This window comes from Glycine soja, chromosome 7 (assembly GCF_004193775.1).
Source record: "Glycine soja cultivar W05 chromosome 7, ASM419377v2, whole genome shotgun sequence".
NCBI lineage: Eukaryota > Viridiplantae > Streptophyta > Magnoliopsida > Fabales > Fabaceae > Glycine > Glycine soja.
Genome location: NC_041008.1, coordinates 16,907,556 through 16,920,911, shown reverse-complemented (window position 1 = coordinate 16,920,911; position 13,356 = coordinate 16,907,556). Strand labels below are relative to the sequence as shown.

The 13,356-nt window shown below is 36.6% G+C and overlaps 1 protein-coding gene across 1 annotated transcript; it reads right to left on the bottom strand.

Moving 5' to 3' along the window:
* Positions 1-3,234: 3,234 nt before the first annotated feature.
* Positions 3,235-7,524, bottom strand: LOC114419003 (laccase-7-like). The gene is made up of 6 exons (XM_028384576.1): positions 7,352-7,524; positions 6,786-6,937; positions 5,728-5,969; positions 5,386-5,514; positions 3,991-4,965; positions 3,235-3,585 (listed from the first exon to the last, which is right to left on the bottom strand). The coding sequence occupies exons 1-6, from the start codon at positions 7,439-7,441 to the stop codon at positions 3,407-3,409; spliced, it is 1,767 nt and encodes a 588-aa protein (XP_028240377.1). The 5' UTR covers positions 7,442-7,524; the 3' UTR covers positions 3,235-3,406.
* Positions 7,525-13,356: the final 5,832 nt, after the last annotated feature.

Sequence of the window (13,356 nt, the reverse complement as noted above, 5' to 3'; positions counted from 1 at the left end):
GATACACATATAGGAGTGCTACCTGACCAAGCATATTTTGATTAATATTTTTAGAGGGAAAAAATTATTATGGATATCAAAAGCTTAAGATAATTTTACACTCAACAAGTATCAAATTGAATTATTTATTCACCATGACTGTATAATCATTAATCGCATATTTGATATATTTTGCAAAATGTAAGAAAATAAAGTAAAATAATTTTAGCTGTATGCATTTTGCAAATGTGTTCGGCCATAACGAGTAACTAAATTCGTACATTTAGCTTATTTTTAATCTCACTTTTCTATTCTTTTAAAATGTTATCTTTCTTTGTTTTTTTCTTTCTTTCACTTCAGCTTTCTACTAATACAATCCAAAATTGGGATGTATGTTTAACTTTATCTCTATTTACGATTTTTCTTGTAAAACATTCTTTATAAATATTAGGAAACTTTTTTATAAAAAAAAGTATTAGGTAATACTATATATATATATATATATATATATATATATATATAGAGAGAGAGAGAGAGAGAGAGAGAGAGAGAGAGAGAGAGAGAGAGTAAATAGAGAAAAGTTACAGGAAGCCGTGTAGGAAAAGAGACGAGGAAAGTTGACCAAAGTATTAAATAGTACATAAGAGTTTCAATGCAAATGTTACCACCGACTATATTATCTTAGGGAGCGGTATTAAATCTTTGTAAAATAAAGTTATTAATCAATCTAAACATTTTTTTAAAGGAAATCAAACCTAAACATTCAATTAATGCTATTTAGGTTCATTCGAATTAGTTATCCAAAAAACGGTTCATGCAAATGAGTTTGATTTTGATGTACTTGTGCATTCCTTTCATAAGTCTAAGATGGTATGACTCAATTAATTAGTTAACCAGGATGCATAGATTATTGTAAATTTTATGGCAATATCTTCAATTTTTATGAATAAAGAAAAATACACTTGTTTCATAATAATAAATAATTACATAGTAGGAATATTATTTGTTTTTACGAAGTCAGATTGATAATTCAACTTAATTATGTACGTAGCTCTAAAGCGAGGCTATAAAGAGCAAGTAATGGCGCATGATATCTCTTCATATGTTTTAAAAACATAAGAAGAGTACCACTTTATTCGTATGATTAGTGAAGAGATAGCATGTCCATCATTTTCTTCATTAGAAGTAATTAACATGTTACTTATCAGATATAGACTTGAGATCATATTTATTTGATTGCTCCTTTAAAATTAATATGGCATATAATTTTTTACTTCATATTGGAACGAAAAAAATATGAAAACTGTGTTACTTATTGTCAAATAATATATGACTTTGTAAATCATCAAAATTTAAAAATAGGATATAATACATATATATCCCATCTGTTTTCTTGGTAACTGGATAATATCACGTTTTAAAAAGATTATCCATTCCCCTTTGATCATTATATATAATATTTCAGTGTGAGGTATACATATATGAAATAATGTTTTTCTCACGCTCCTTAGTTTATTTTATGCTCTATCTACACACTCTCCTCTTATAATAATAATAATAATAATAATAATAATAATTTTATTTAATTAATTATATTCCCCTTTTTTAACTGTTAAGAGATAGGTGCGAGCATATATAATATTACAATCTTAATTAGGTATATAAACATATCATTATTAATATCTATGAGTATGAGTACGACAAAATGCTAAATTGATTGACTCACAAGAACAAAAGAAAAGGTTAGCTGTTGTTTCTGTGATCCAAATCATGGACTTCTCCAGAACGGAAGGGGAATGGTTACTGGTTAACCTCTTCAGCTTTTGGCAGTTTGCTATGTCCTGCATGAAGGATGTCTTCGTCGTGATCTACGACAGATGATGATAGGGTTTATTTGCCATACCTGGAGACAAATTATTTTTATAAGAACTCACCGTCCGCGTGTGCCTTGGCTCGTTGCACACTAATAATTAAACATTTAAAAGGCATCTAATTCATCCCACTGCTGTGTTTTCTTTATGTATATTTTCTATTTCTTCGTTTTCGCATGTGTGAAATTCCTTGAGTAACCGTGGGATGTTATTTTTTTTTTTTTTTTAAAGTCAAAATATATATTCATTCAATAAAAAATTCCAAACTGATCTGTACGTACAAGATGTACAAAGGATCAGTGTATACAAAAAATATAAGCCCTTAAACAGAGAATTCCCACTCTACATGCATGCATCCTTCATCCTTCAGTAACTGTAGTCCAAGGATGCAAGCCCATGGTCAATACACCACCAACAACAACAATAACAACAACAACGCCTTATCCCACTAGGTGAGGTGAGGTCGGCTACATGGATCAACTTCCGCCATAATGTTCTATCAAGTACCATACTTCTATCCAAACCATTAATTTCGAGATCCTTTTTGATAACCTCTCTTATAGTCTTTTTAGGTCTTCCTCTGTCTCGAATTGTTTGTCTTCTCTCCATCTGGTCTACTCTCCTCACTACAGAGTCTACCGGTCTTCTCTCTACATGCCCAAACCACCTAAGTCTATTTTCCACCATCTTCTCTACAATAGGCGCTACTCCAACCCTCTCTCTAATAGCTTCGTTTCTAATTTTATCCTGTCGAGTCTTACCACACATCCACCGCAACATCCTCATCTCCGCTACACTTACTTTATTCTCATGTTGGCTCTTGCCGCCCAACATTCTGTTCCGTACAAAATCGCCGATCTTACCGCAGTCCGATAAAACTTTCCCTTTAGCCAATACACCATCAAGAGAAAAAAGTGCCCGGTTGAACACCAAATCTATACGGAATCCAATGCCACGAGACTATCTTAATCGGTGAAAAAATATCTAAGGACTCTCTAATGTTTTGTTTCTGAAAACAATCGAGTAACCGTGGGATATTATATTGTGTGGCCTAGCTAAGGTCTATCACAACAAGCATCTACGCTTATTAAGGGATGATGTTGAGGGGTTATGGTCTTTTTTGACCATTTAACTTAGAGGCAGATCGAGAGGCCAAAGCAGTATAACAAGTTTGGCCTACGCAGACTACCCAAAATTAGGGACCAATTAACCCTTTATGGATGCATCTATAGCTTAGAAGTTCCTTAGTTGATAATAGAATTTGTTTTGACGGTTTTTTGTGGTTTTGATTTGAATTAGACTCATGTTTAAGGTCATGTTTGTTACCCCTCAAAATTTTATCCTGTTGGTAGAGTAATTCATCGGCTATTTCATTCTTGCAGCAATTTGAACAACTCTTATTTATTTCATTGATTTGTATTATCAGTTACATTATCTCACTTTGTCTTTCCTAAATAGTTGTATATGATAATTTATTTTATCCGACGTAGCGTAGATAACCACTTTGGCTTTCTACAAAACATGAAATTTAAGTACTAGATATATTGATAAAACAACTAGAAGAAAAATCGGAATTGGTGGTGTTGCACTCTCAAATCTCCTTCGTAACATTTAGGCAGATCAACAGGTGGTGGAGGGAGTGAAGTTGAAGAAGTTGGTCCATTCTCAACCTCAAAAGCCATGTCTAGTCCCCATGGCACATGATCTTCCACATGGCAATGCACAAACCATACCCCTACAAAAGTAATGAAGATAATATATTAGGGATAACATTTTGGGCTCTATGAAAGACAGAGATAAAAAGAAAAGAAAAAAGAAAAAGAAAGTGATATTTATAATAGATGATGTAGAAGAAAAGGAAGATAGAAGAGGGAAAATAAATAAGGTGGAAAAAGGATAAAAAAGAAAATAAGTGTATATATCCTAGTTAGTGCTGTAGGGTTACATCGGAATAATATTATAATAATTACTTGCATGATGTTTCACATTTTATTTTTGAAGTTGAAATGTAAATTATGTAAAGTAATACACGAAAAATTATAAAAAAGTTGTGAAATGACAAAGTGTGAAGTAGAATATATATTAATTATTCTTTAGTTGATGATGCAGTAATGAAATAATCAAAGAGAATGATCAATACCTGGATTGTTTGCTTGGAATCTAATGACAGCCCATCCTCCAACAGGAACAGCAATTGTGTTGCGTAGCTGAGGATTCACCAAATTAAACTTGGTTGAATCTACGGTGGAGTTGAAATTTCCAAACCCTTGAGCCAAAACATGGAAACTAAAACCATGAATGTGAATTGGATGGTTCTGCACACCGACAATCGCTGTATTCTGAAACACAATCTCCACGGTTGAATTGAACTTGAGTTTCTTCGATTTGGTTGATTTTGGTGCAAACAAAAGGTTAGGGTTAAAACTAATATTAGGGTTTGTGAAGTCAAACATAACCGGAGGGTTGTTAGGGAAATCAGCAGTGTAGACTCCACTCACATTCTTAAAGAACGCTTCCAACATAGAGAACCCTCTCCCCTTAGGAATCACAAAGGACTCGTTGTTCATGCTAGAAGAAAATCTCTGGCCAGATGGACCCTGACACGTGGCATTGGTGGCATTCTTAGGATCACACGTGTCTAGGTTTAATCCAATAGTAATGAACATGTGCTCATCCACTTTGGCTGGCACAGGAACCCAGTGTGGGGCCCCCACCTTGCCAGTTATGTTGCTGTAGAATTTGTGAGCCGTTGCTGTGTCGTTTATAGGTGGTAGGGTTGGCATCAAAGGTTTTGATGATGATGGTGGTGGTGCATAGTCGTAAACGACAATGCCACGTGTCGTCGTGTTGTCAATGACGGGAACACCAATAGAATAAGGAGATGCAGCCATATAGTATGAACCTAAGGGTTGGTTTGCTGTGAATAGTGCATCAATGGTTTGGCCAGGGGCAATGACAATGATTTCGGTGATGTAGTGGTCGGTATATGCAGCATCCAAGGCAACAACTGTGAAAGTGTGATTTGCTATCTTGAAGAAAAGATGGTTATTGAGTGCAGCATTGATCATTCGTAGCATGTAGGTCTTTCCTTGCTTCACCTTCATCTTGAATGTCTCTAAATTATGTTCAAAAAGGCATTCATATATGTCATGAATCAATTATCTCAAAAGTTTAAGCGGTTAAATGAAGACTCATGAATGGTTTTGTAGTACATTCCTAACATGATTTTAGCAATAATATCAAGATTTTTAAACTCGCTACAACCACATTTAGTACATTTACTCACAATTTCTCACAATATTAAGAATCGTGACAAAATAACAACCGCAACTTAATTAAAACCTTAATCTCTAACAATATACACCTTGGACTTTTAAGAGTTCAAATGTTGACAAGTTGAACATGCATGAAAGATGATTTCAATTGTTTGCATCAGAACTTATGTGGCCTGAGGAAAGTTGTTCATGTAAATTTCAAAAAATGAATGCTATATGCATCTACAGTAACCAATTAAAACACAAGGAGGAAACATTACGAGTTCGAGAACAATTGAAGAGATCGCCAGGCAAGCCGTTGATTGTGAAAGCATTAGATACATTTGGAGGACCACCGGAGGCCAGTGCTTGGGTTTCAACATCCACAACATTAGCATCATACCAATCACCTATATTTAAATTTAAAAAAACAAATTGATATATCTTGTCTCAGAAGACTAATTTTGTAGTAATATCTGATTTTATAATTATATATTCAGGGGATTGTATAAGGAAGGCTTCCTTCATAGATGTAGAGGACTTGTTATATATATGAAAAAAGGCAAGAGAAAATACGTCAAAAAGAGCCAGAACAAACTTAATTAACAAAAGACATGCAGTACCTAATATAATGGGAACTTGCTTGAAAGGTTTAGGAAAGGGAAATTGCCCTGAACGAGGGTGAATGATGAAAGCACCATGAACAGTGGCACGTAAAACAGATGCATGAGCATGCCACCATAAGGTTCCTTCTTGTTGTGTCACATTGAATTTATAAGTATACTTAGTTCCCGGACTAATTGTGCATTGAGTTACATATTCAGGACCATCTGCCCATGCACTAAACAGCTGAAACACCCCATGCCTACACGTGTGGTTAAAAATTTCATACACAATGAGTCATTAATACTAAAACAGAATTTTAGACACAATGCACAGTAAAAACGAATATAATTCACATAAAATCTTAAGCTGAAGTTTGAGTGTCTAACAATGTTGATTGATCAAATAAACCGTCATATTCATCTTATATCTTACTCAAAACTCAACAAACCGGTGTGTCGTATTAGGTGACCAATAGTAACATAATACATATTCAAAAAGTTTAAATATATTTTTAGTATCCTTTTAAATGTTTTTAATTTTTAATTTAATCCCTTAAAATATTACAAAAATATTATTTAATTCCTTTAAATATCAGAAGTTTCCTATTTAGTATTATCATTTTTCAAGAGATGTGCTAAAAACTTAACAGATAAAAAAAATGAAAAACTAATAAAAAAATGATATGGAAAAGAAATTTTTTTACATAGGCTAAATTATAACCTTTTAAAAATAAAGGACAACCTGATAAAAAGAAATCCATAATATTTTAAAGGACTAAAATGATATTTAAAACATATTTATTCAAAGTTAAGGCTCTAAGATCAGTAGTGCAATTAGGTAAAAATTCTCATTTGATGTGAGAGTCTAATTAATTTTAGATGGCTCCACATATTAGGTGGGATTCACCTCGTCCAAGAGAGTATTTGAGTTCATAGAGCTTGGTAGGGATATTATACATTTTGACCCTCCATAGAGAAGAGATGCTCATTTATAGTATTGACATGCAAACTTTGATCAAGAATAAGTAGACGAAAGATTTCATGCTATTTTAAAATCATGCGTATGGAGGGCTTACCAATGAATAGTGATATTATAGGGTCCCTCGTTCAATAGATGAACAATCACAGTGTCACCTTCACGGACATTAATCTTTGGCCCAGGGAATGTTCCATTAACCGTGACAATCACTCGCTCATTGCACAAGCGTTTGATAGTCTTGTTTTGAACCTGCAACACATGAAATTGCAATAATATGAACACCCCTCCATACGAGAAATTACAAGAGAAATCTATAGTTTTATAAAAACATATATTAATTAGATGGCAAATTTGTGTCTCAACACTTAATATGAGAAAGAGTAAACGCCAACAGACAAGTGTATAACTGTTTATTGTAAATTGCTAGGTGACAAGAGAAATTCTCTAGTTATAATACAATCCTTCTGTACAACTAAGAAAATGTTAGAAAAATAACAGAAGAAAATGAGAAATTAGATGAATGATGTGATAAAGAGAGATAAAAAAAAATGTTGTAAAAGGTATATTATAAAAAAGTATACCTAACAATAATATTATAACTCATAATACATGCAAGATATTAATACACTACTATATAGTGGAACAAAAGAGTATATCAATTACTTTGAAAGTGCGTTCCACTACAGCAGCTGAAGCAAAGGAAGAAGCAAGAAGAGCCATAGCCCATGCAAGAAAAAACACGAAAAGCTTCATGTTTAAGAGGAGAAACCAGAGATCGAGAAGTAGGAATATAGAAGTGAAAGTGTATTGGGATGTTTTAGTACGTTACTGAAATGTAGACCATAGCTTGCTTTCCTGGAAAAACAACATGGACTTCATATATATAGTCAGTGAGATTTGATATTTTCTGTTTGCGTGTTCATTTAGAAACTATTTACACAAGCAATTCCAATGAGATTTGAGTTGGCAATGAAGCAAGCTTAGCATTTTATGACTTTAAGTCAACGATAATTGAGGGCAATATCAAGTTATTGGTATGATAAGAAATGAAACTGCTCCCTTCGACAATAAAATTTGGGATGATCTTTTAAATTGACGATACAAAGGAATATTAATGGTACTTGGCCAAGAATACGTAGGGAAACTATGCAACGTTCTCATTCCTATCTACAGCAAAATGTAGGTATAATTAAAGTTCATTTTCAATGCCCTTTTTTTCATATGTGATTTATCTTATACCCACGTTATATCTTTTTTGTTCGCATTACATCTTTCAATTTTTTATTTTTCTCTTCTTATCTCATATTTCTTCTTCTTTGGATTGTATACACATCCACTTAGAATGTGTTTGTGACAGCTAAAATTATTACGTTTCAGTTTTTTTTTTTTGTTTAGAAATAAAACTGCTTGAAAAATAGCTAAGTAGTGTGGAATTTTTATTCTAGTTCCTTTTAGCCCCACTCACCCAATTAAGCAACCACTGTGTTTTCTATAAAAATAAAAAATAAAAAAAAAAAAACGGGTAGCATCACATTCATAGACATACTATCCACTAATTCAATATTTATTATTAGTTGAAATTCATGTAAAATTTATTAAATATAGAGCCATAGTTTTTCTATTTAAAAATTGATTTTATTCTTATTTATAAGATTCAATTTTTTAAATTTATTTGTTTCTTTATATAAGACTCAATCCATATTATCTTATGTATTAATTATTTTAGACTAAAAATATCATTAGTTATTTTTTAAGAGTACCCATAATTCAATAAGAGAAATATTATATTAACATGTGTTTAAAAAAGAGATAAACATTAATGACACAAATATTTTTAATATATATATATATATATATATATATATATATATATTAAAATCATCTGTATATTTTTCGGTATCGACTTAAAGGCAGGTAAAATAAGAAATCTCAATGCAACTATGAATCTAGTTTCCATAGTCTATTTCAAAATCCCGAAATCCTTAACTATTATCAACAAAGTTATCAACGTTGAAATGAAATTGCTACATGTAGTAAACGGAATCGTGATTTTAAAAAGAAGGAATGGAATGAGAATTGACCGATCATTTTGAATACATCGTCAAGTCGTAGGATACAAATAATTTGGTAACGTGGCTTAAAATATTTGATTTCGGGTAAAGAAAAAAAAAAACAACAGAAGCATACGAATTGCTGAATAAAATAATTATTTCAGAATAACGTGCAATATTTGTTTAGAGTCAACTTCTGAAACAAGTTTGTCACCATCACATCAATATTATACAAAAAAATTTCTTAAAGTTCAGAAGAAGAAAAAATAGACAATTAGATGTCTAAAAAATATTTAAAACATGTTTAAAATAATTTATATAAAAACTATTTAAACTTATAAAAATAATAATTTATGATTTATATAAGTTGTTTTAAATTTAATTTTAATTTTATTAGAATGTTTTTAATTTATTTAAAAAAAAAAAGCTTGTCATGAAATTTATGACATGAAATCCTAAAGGATAGGACACTACTAAACAAAACCGTTTAACTTTGGTTTTAAACCAAAAGCTTTTAGCATCGATTTTCAAACGGTTATGGTTGAAGTTAAACACTTTCAACATTTATTTTTAAATTGATGTGAAAAGTTAATTTTTACATTAATTGTTTCTTAAATTGATATTGAAAGTATGTCAACAATGTTTACCAAATATTTTACATCAATTTTGACTTTAATTGATATGTTGGGAAGTTTCATTCTTACATTGATTTTGTTTATAATTAATATATGAAATATCTTTTCTATATCGGAGTTTTTCACAACCCATATGATTTTTACAGTTTTTTTAATGTTGATTTTGTTTTTAAAAAAACATAACCAAATTCAGGTAATACGTAATAGATAAATATATATATATATATATATATATATATATATATATATATATATATATATACACTTTCAAATTATTATCAATAAAAAGTAATAAATTTAGAAGTACTAATAAATGATTTCACAGTATCAAACTACATCCAACAAGCAAATTAAATATATAAATGTCATGTTTATAATATAAGTCTAATCATAAGTCATGCTAAATATAAGTTAAATATTCTAAACATTCTCAAATATCCAACTGACGATAACAAAGAATGCTATGATGGCTGTCAAACCGGAAAAGTAAAAGAGCCTAATTTGATATGATTTAATCTGCAGATTAAATATCAAATTTTTTAACGCTACAGAATTTTAAAAGGTTATAGTTTAAATCTGATATAGCTGAAACCAGAATTAAGAAACAAATAGCAGAATTAGCAGAAACAGAACCAAAGAAAGCAGAATCACCAGACGAAGGGGCAAAAACGGAAGAATCAAGACCAAAAAGGACCATTACCAAACCTTCTTACCTACGGGACTTCGTGGAATGAATGAGCAGATGGAGGCACCCAGCAGGGGAATCACCCTCAAATTCACAAATTCACCTTGTCGGCTGAGGTGTCAGAATTCTGTTAGGATTAGGACCCAATCACTTTGTCTTTTTCCTCCAAGGCTACACGCCAGCAAAAATGAATCGTTAGACTTGTATGAGCAGAAATGCTATATAAACAGAACATGATGTATCTAATGATTGAATGAAAATAATACTCACTTTTCTCATCCTTCTTCGCCCTGGAGACACCTAGGTCTCGAAAGCTAGGCTCCCTCTTCTCGGTTCTTAACAAAATTGGTGCTTTCATTTCGTCCTCCCATGTCTGACCGCTCCCCTTCCGCCCTCGACCGCATTGAAGATGCCATTTCCAAACTGGCTTCGAGCCAACTCCAAGTCACCGAAAAACTCGAGGATTTACTCCTCCGTGTGGCAAACCTCGAACAGACACCACCCTCACACTCATCTCCCTCACTCCATTCCCCCACACCTACTTCCAACAACCCCACCATTAATCACCCAAAACTGAAACTGGACGTCCCCAGATTTGACGGCTCCGACCCTACGGGTTGGGTCTTCAAAATAACCCAATTCTTCGCCTACCACTCCACCCCCGACCGCGAGCGCCTCACGATCGCCTCCTTTTACATGGAGGGCCCGGCGTTAGCGTGGTTCCAGTGGATGACCCGGAACCACCAACTGACCACTTGGGATACCTTTTTAGAAGCCCTCGAGGCACGCTTTTCACCTTCCCCTTACGAGGACCCCATCGGGATCCTCTTCAAACTCACACAACAGGGATCAGTCACTACCTACCTCACACAGTTCGAATCCCTAGCTAATCGAATCGTTGGCTTGCAACCCTCCATGCTTCTCAGTTGTTTTATCTCAGGCTTGGACCCTGACATCCGCCGTGAGGTACAGGCCTTACAACCCCTCACCTTAGCTCACGCCGCCGGCCTGGCTCGCCTCCAGGAGGACAAACTTGCCGCCCAACGCCGCTCGCCCGCTCACTCTTTCCCTTATCGACCCTCCTCCCTCCCAAATTCCTTTCCTTTACTGCCCCCACCCAACCCTAATAATTTTTCCCCACCCCCTTCTCCTACCCCTTTACTTCCTACTCCACCGAAACCACCCCCACTCCCTTTCCGCCGCCTCACTCCGGCCGAACTAGCTAGTCGCAGGGAACGTGGTTTATGCTTCCACTGCGACGAGAAGTTCACGAGAGGGCACCGCTGTGCCTCTCGGTTCTTTCTTTTGGTAGCAGATGAGGACGACCCAAATGCTTTACCTGACCCTTTAATACCCATACCTAACCCAAGCCCCAACCCGGACCCACACGACCCACCCCCACAAGACCCACCCCAACCGGACCAACCCAAGGCCCAAATTAGCTTCTACGCGTTGTCGGGTCATTCGGCCCCGGAGACTCTCCGTTTAGTGGGCCGCCTTGCCAATCGCCCCGTAGTCATTCTGGTGGACGGCGGCAGCACGCACAACTTCGTGCAAGCCCGCCTTGTCCGCCACCTCGACCTCCCTACCCAGCCCACCCCTCCCCTGCGAGTTCGCGTCGGAAATGGCAACCTCATTGAATCCCACCACCTATGTCCTTCTGCCACCCTTCAGATACAAGGCCATACCTTCACCCCAGACCTCTACGTTCTTCCCATTTGTGGCGCCGATGTGGTCCTCGGGGTTCACTGGTTACAGTCCTTAGGCCCCATCCTAACGGACTACTCAACCTTGACTATGAAGTTCGTCCATCAGGGCAACATCATCGAGCTCAGAGGTGATGCCACTCATGACATTGAGGCTATCTCCCCCACTCAACTGCGTCGTATGGTTCAGACCAACGCCGTTAATGAATTCTTTCATCTTCGAGTTTGCCCTTCACCACCATCATCCCCCACCATTCCCCCGACAATCCTACCCCTCATACAACAATTTTCTTCCCTATTTCAGAACCCCACCTCCCTACCCCCTTCACGTCCCACAAACCATCAGATACACCTTCTCCCTGCGTCTTCTCCGGTCAACGTCCGACCCTACCGGTACCCATACTCTCAGAAACACGAAATTGAAAATCAAGTAGCCGCAATGCTTCAATCAGGGATAATCCGCCCTAGTACGAGCCCCTTTTCATCACCCGTATTACTCGTGAAGAAGAAAGACGGGTCGTGGCGTTTTTGCGTCGACTATAGGGCCTTGAATGCCTTAACCGTGAAGGATCGTTTTCCGATTCCTACAATCGACGAACTCCTCGACGAACTGGGTGGCGCTAACTGGTTCTCTAAATTGGACCTCATGCAAGGTTATTACCAAATTTTAATGGCGGACTCCGACGTCAGCAAAACGGCCTTCCGCACACACCATGGCCACTACGAGTTCCTCGTCATGCCTTTTGGGCTCTGCAACGCCCCGTCCACGTTCCAGGCTACGATGAACACCACCTTCGGCCCTTACCTGAGAAAATTCATCATCATATTTTTTGATGATATCCTCATCTATAGCCGAACCCTGTCGGAACACCTCACCCATCTTCACACCACCTTCCAAATCCTTCACGACAATCATTTTTTCCTCAAAATTTCTAAATGCACCTTTGCCACCTCAGAAGTGGAGTACTTGGGCCATATCGTCTCCCCGGGGGGAGTACACCCAGTACCAGCCAAAATTGCAGCAGTCCAACACTGGCCCACCCCAAATTCAGCTAAGGCCCTACGTGCCTTTTTGGGCCTCTCCGGGTTCTACCGGAGATTCATTCGAGGCTACTCCACCATAGCAGCCCCCCTCACCCGCCTCCTCGCAAAGGATGCCTTCTGCTGGACTACCACGGCTGACACCGCATTCCAGCAACTGAAGGACGCTCTGTGTACCGCCCCCGTGCTCCGCCTACCGGATTTCTCACTACCTTTTGTGGTTGAAACAGACGCATCCGGCATCGGAATGGGAGCCGTTCTCTCTCAACAGAACCACCCCATCGCTTTTTTCAGCAAGACCTTCTCCACCAAGCTCTTGCGCGCCTCTACCTATGTTCGTGAACTCGCCGCTGTCACTACTGCCATTAAAAAATGGCGCCAATATCTCTTGGGGCATCCTTTCACCATTCTCACCGACCACCGCAGCCTGAAAGAACTCATGGCACAACCCATTCAGACACCGGAGCAACACCGTTATCTGGCACGACTCCTGGGATATGATTATTCCATACAGTACCGCGCCGGCAAGGCTAACACGGTGGCCGACGCC

What these genes read in the sequence shown, in the direction of transcription:
- LOC114419003 (XM_028384576.1), bottom strand. Translation starts at nt 7,441, where the DNA reads ATGAAGCTTTTCGTGTTTTTTCTTGCATGGGCTATGGCTCTTCTTGCT. An exon ending in TAGTGGAACGCACTTTCAAA is followed by an intron (nt 6,938 to 7,351) that starts GTAATTGATATA and finishes CATGTGTTGCAG; the next exon opens with GTTCAAAACAAGACTATCAA. An exon ending in GCAAGTTCCCATTATATTAG is followed by an intron (nt 5,515 to 5,727) that starts GTACTGCATGTC and finishes ATTTAAATATAG; the next exon opens with GTGATTGGTATGATGCTAAT.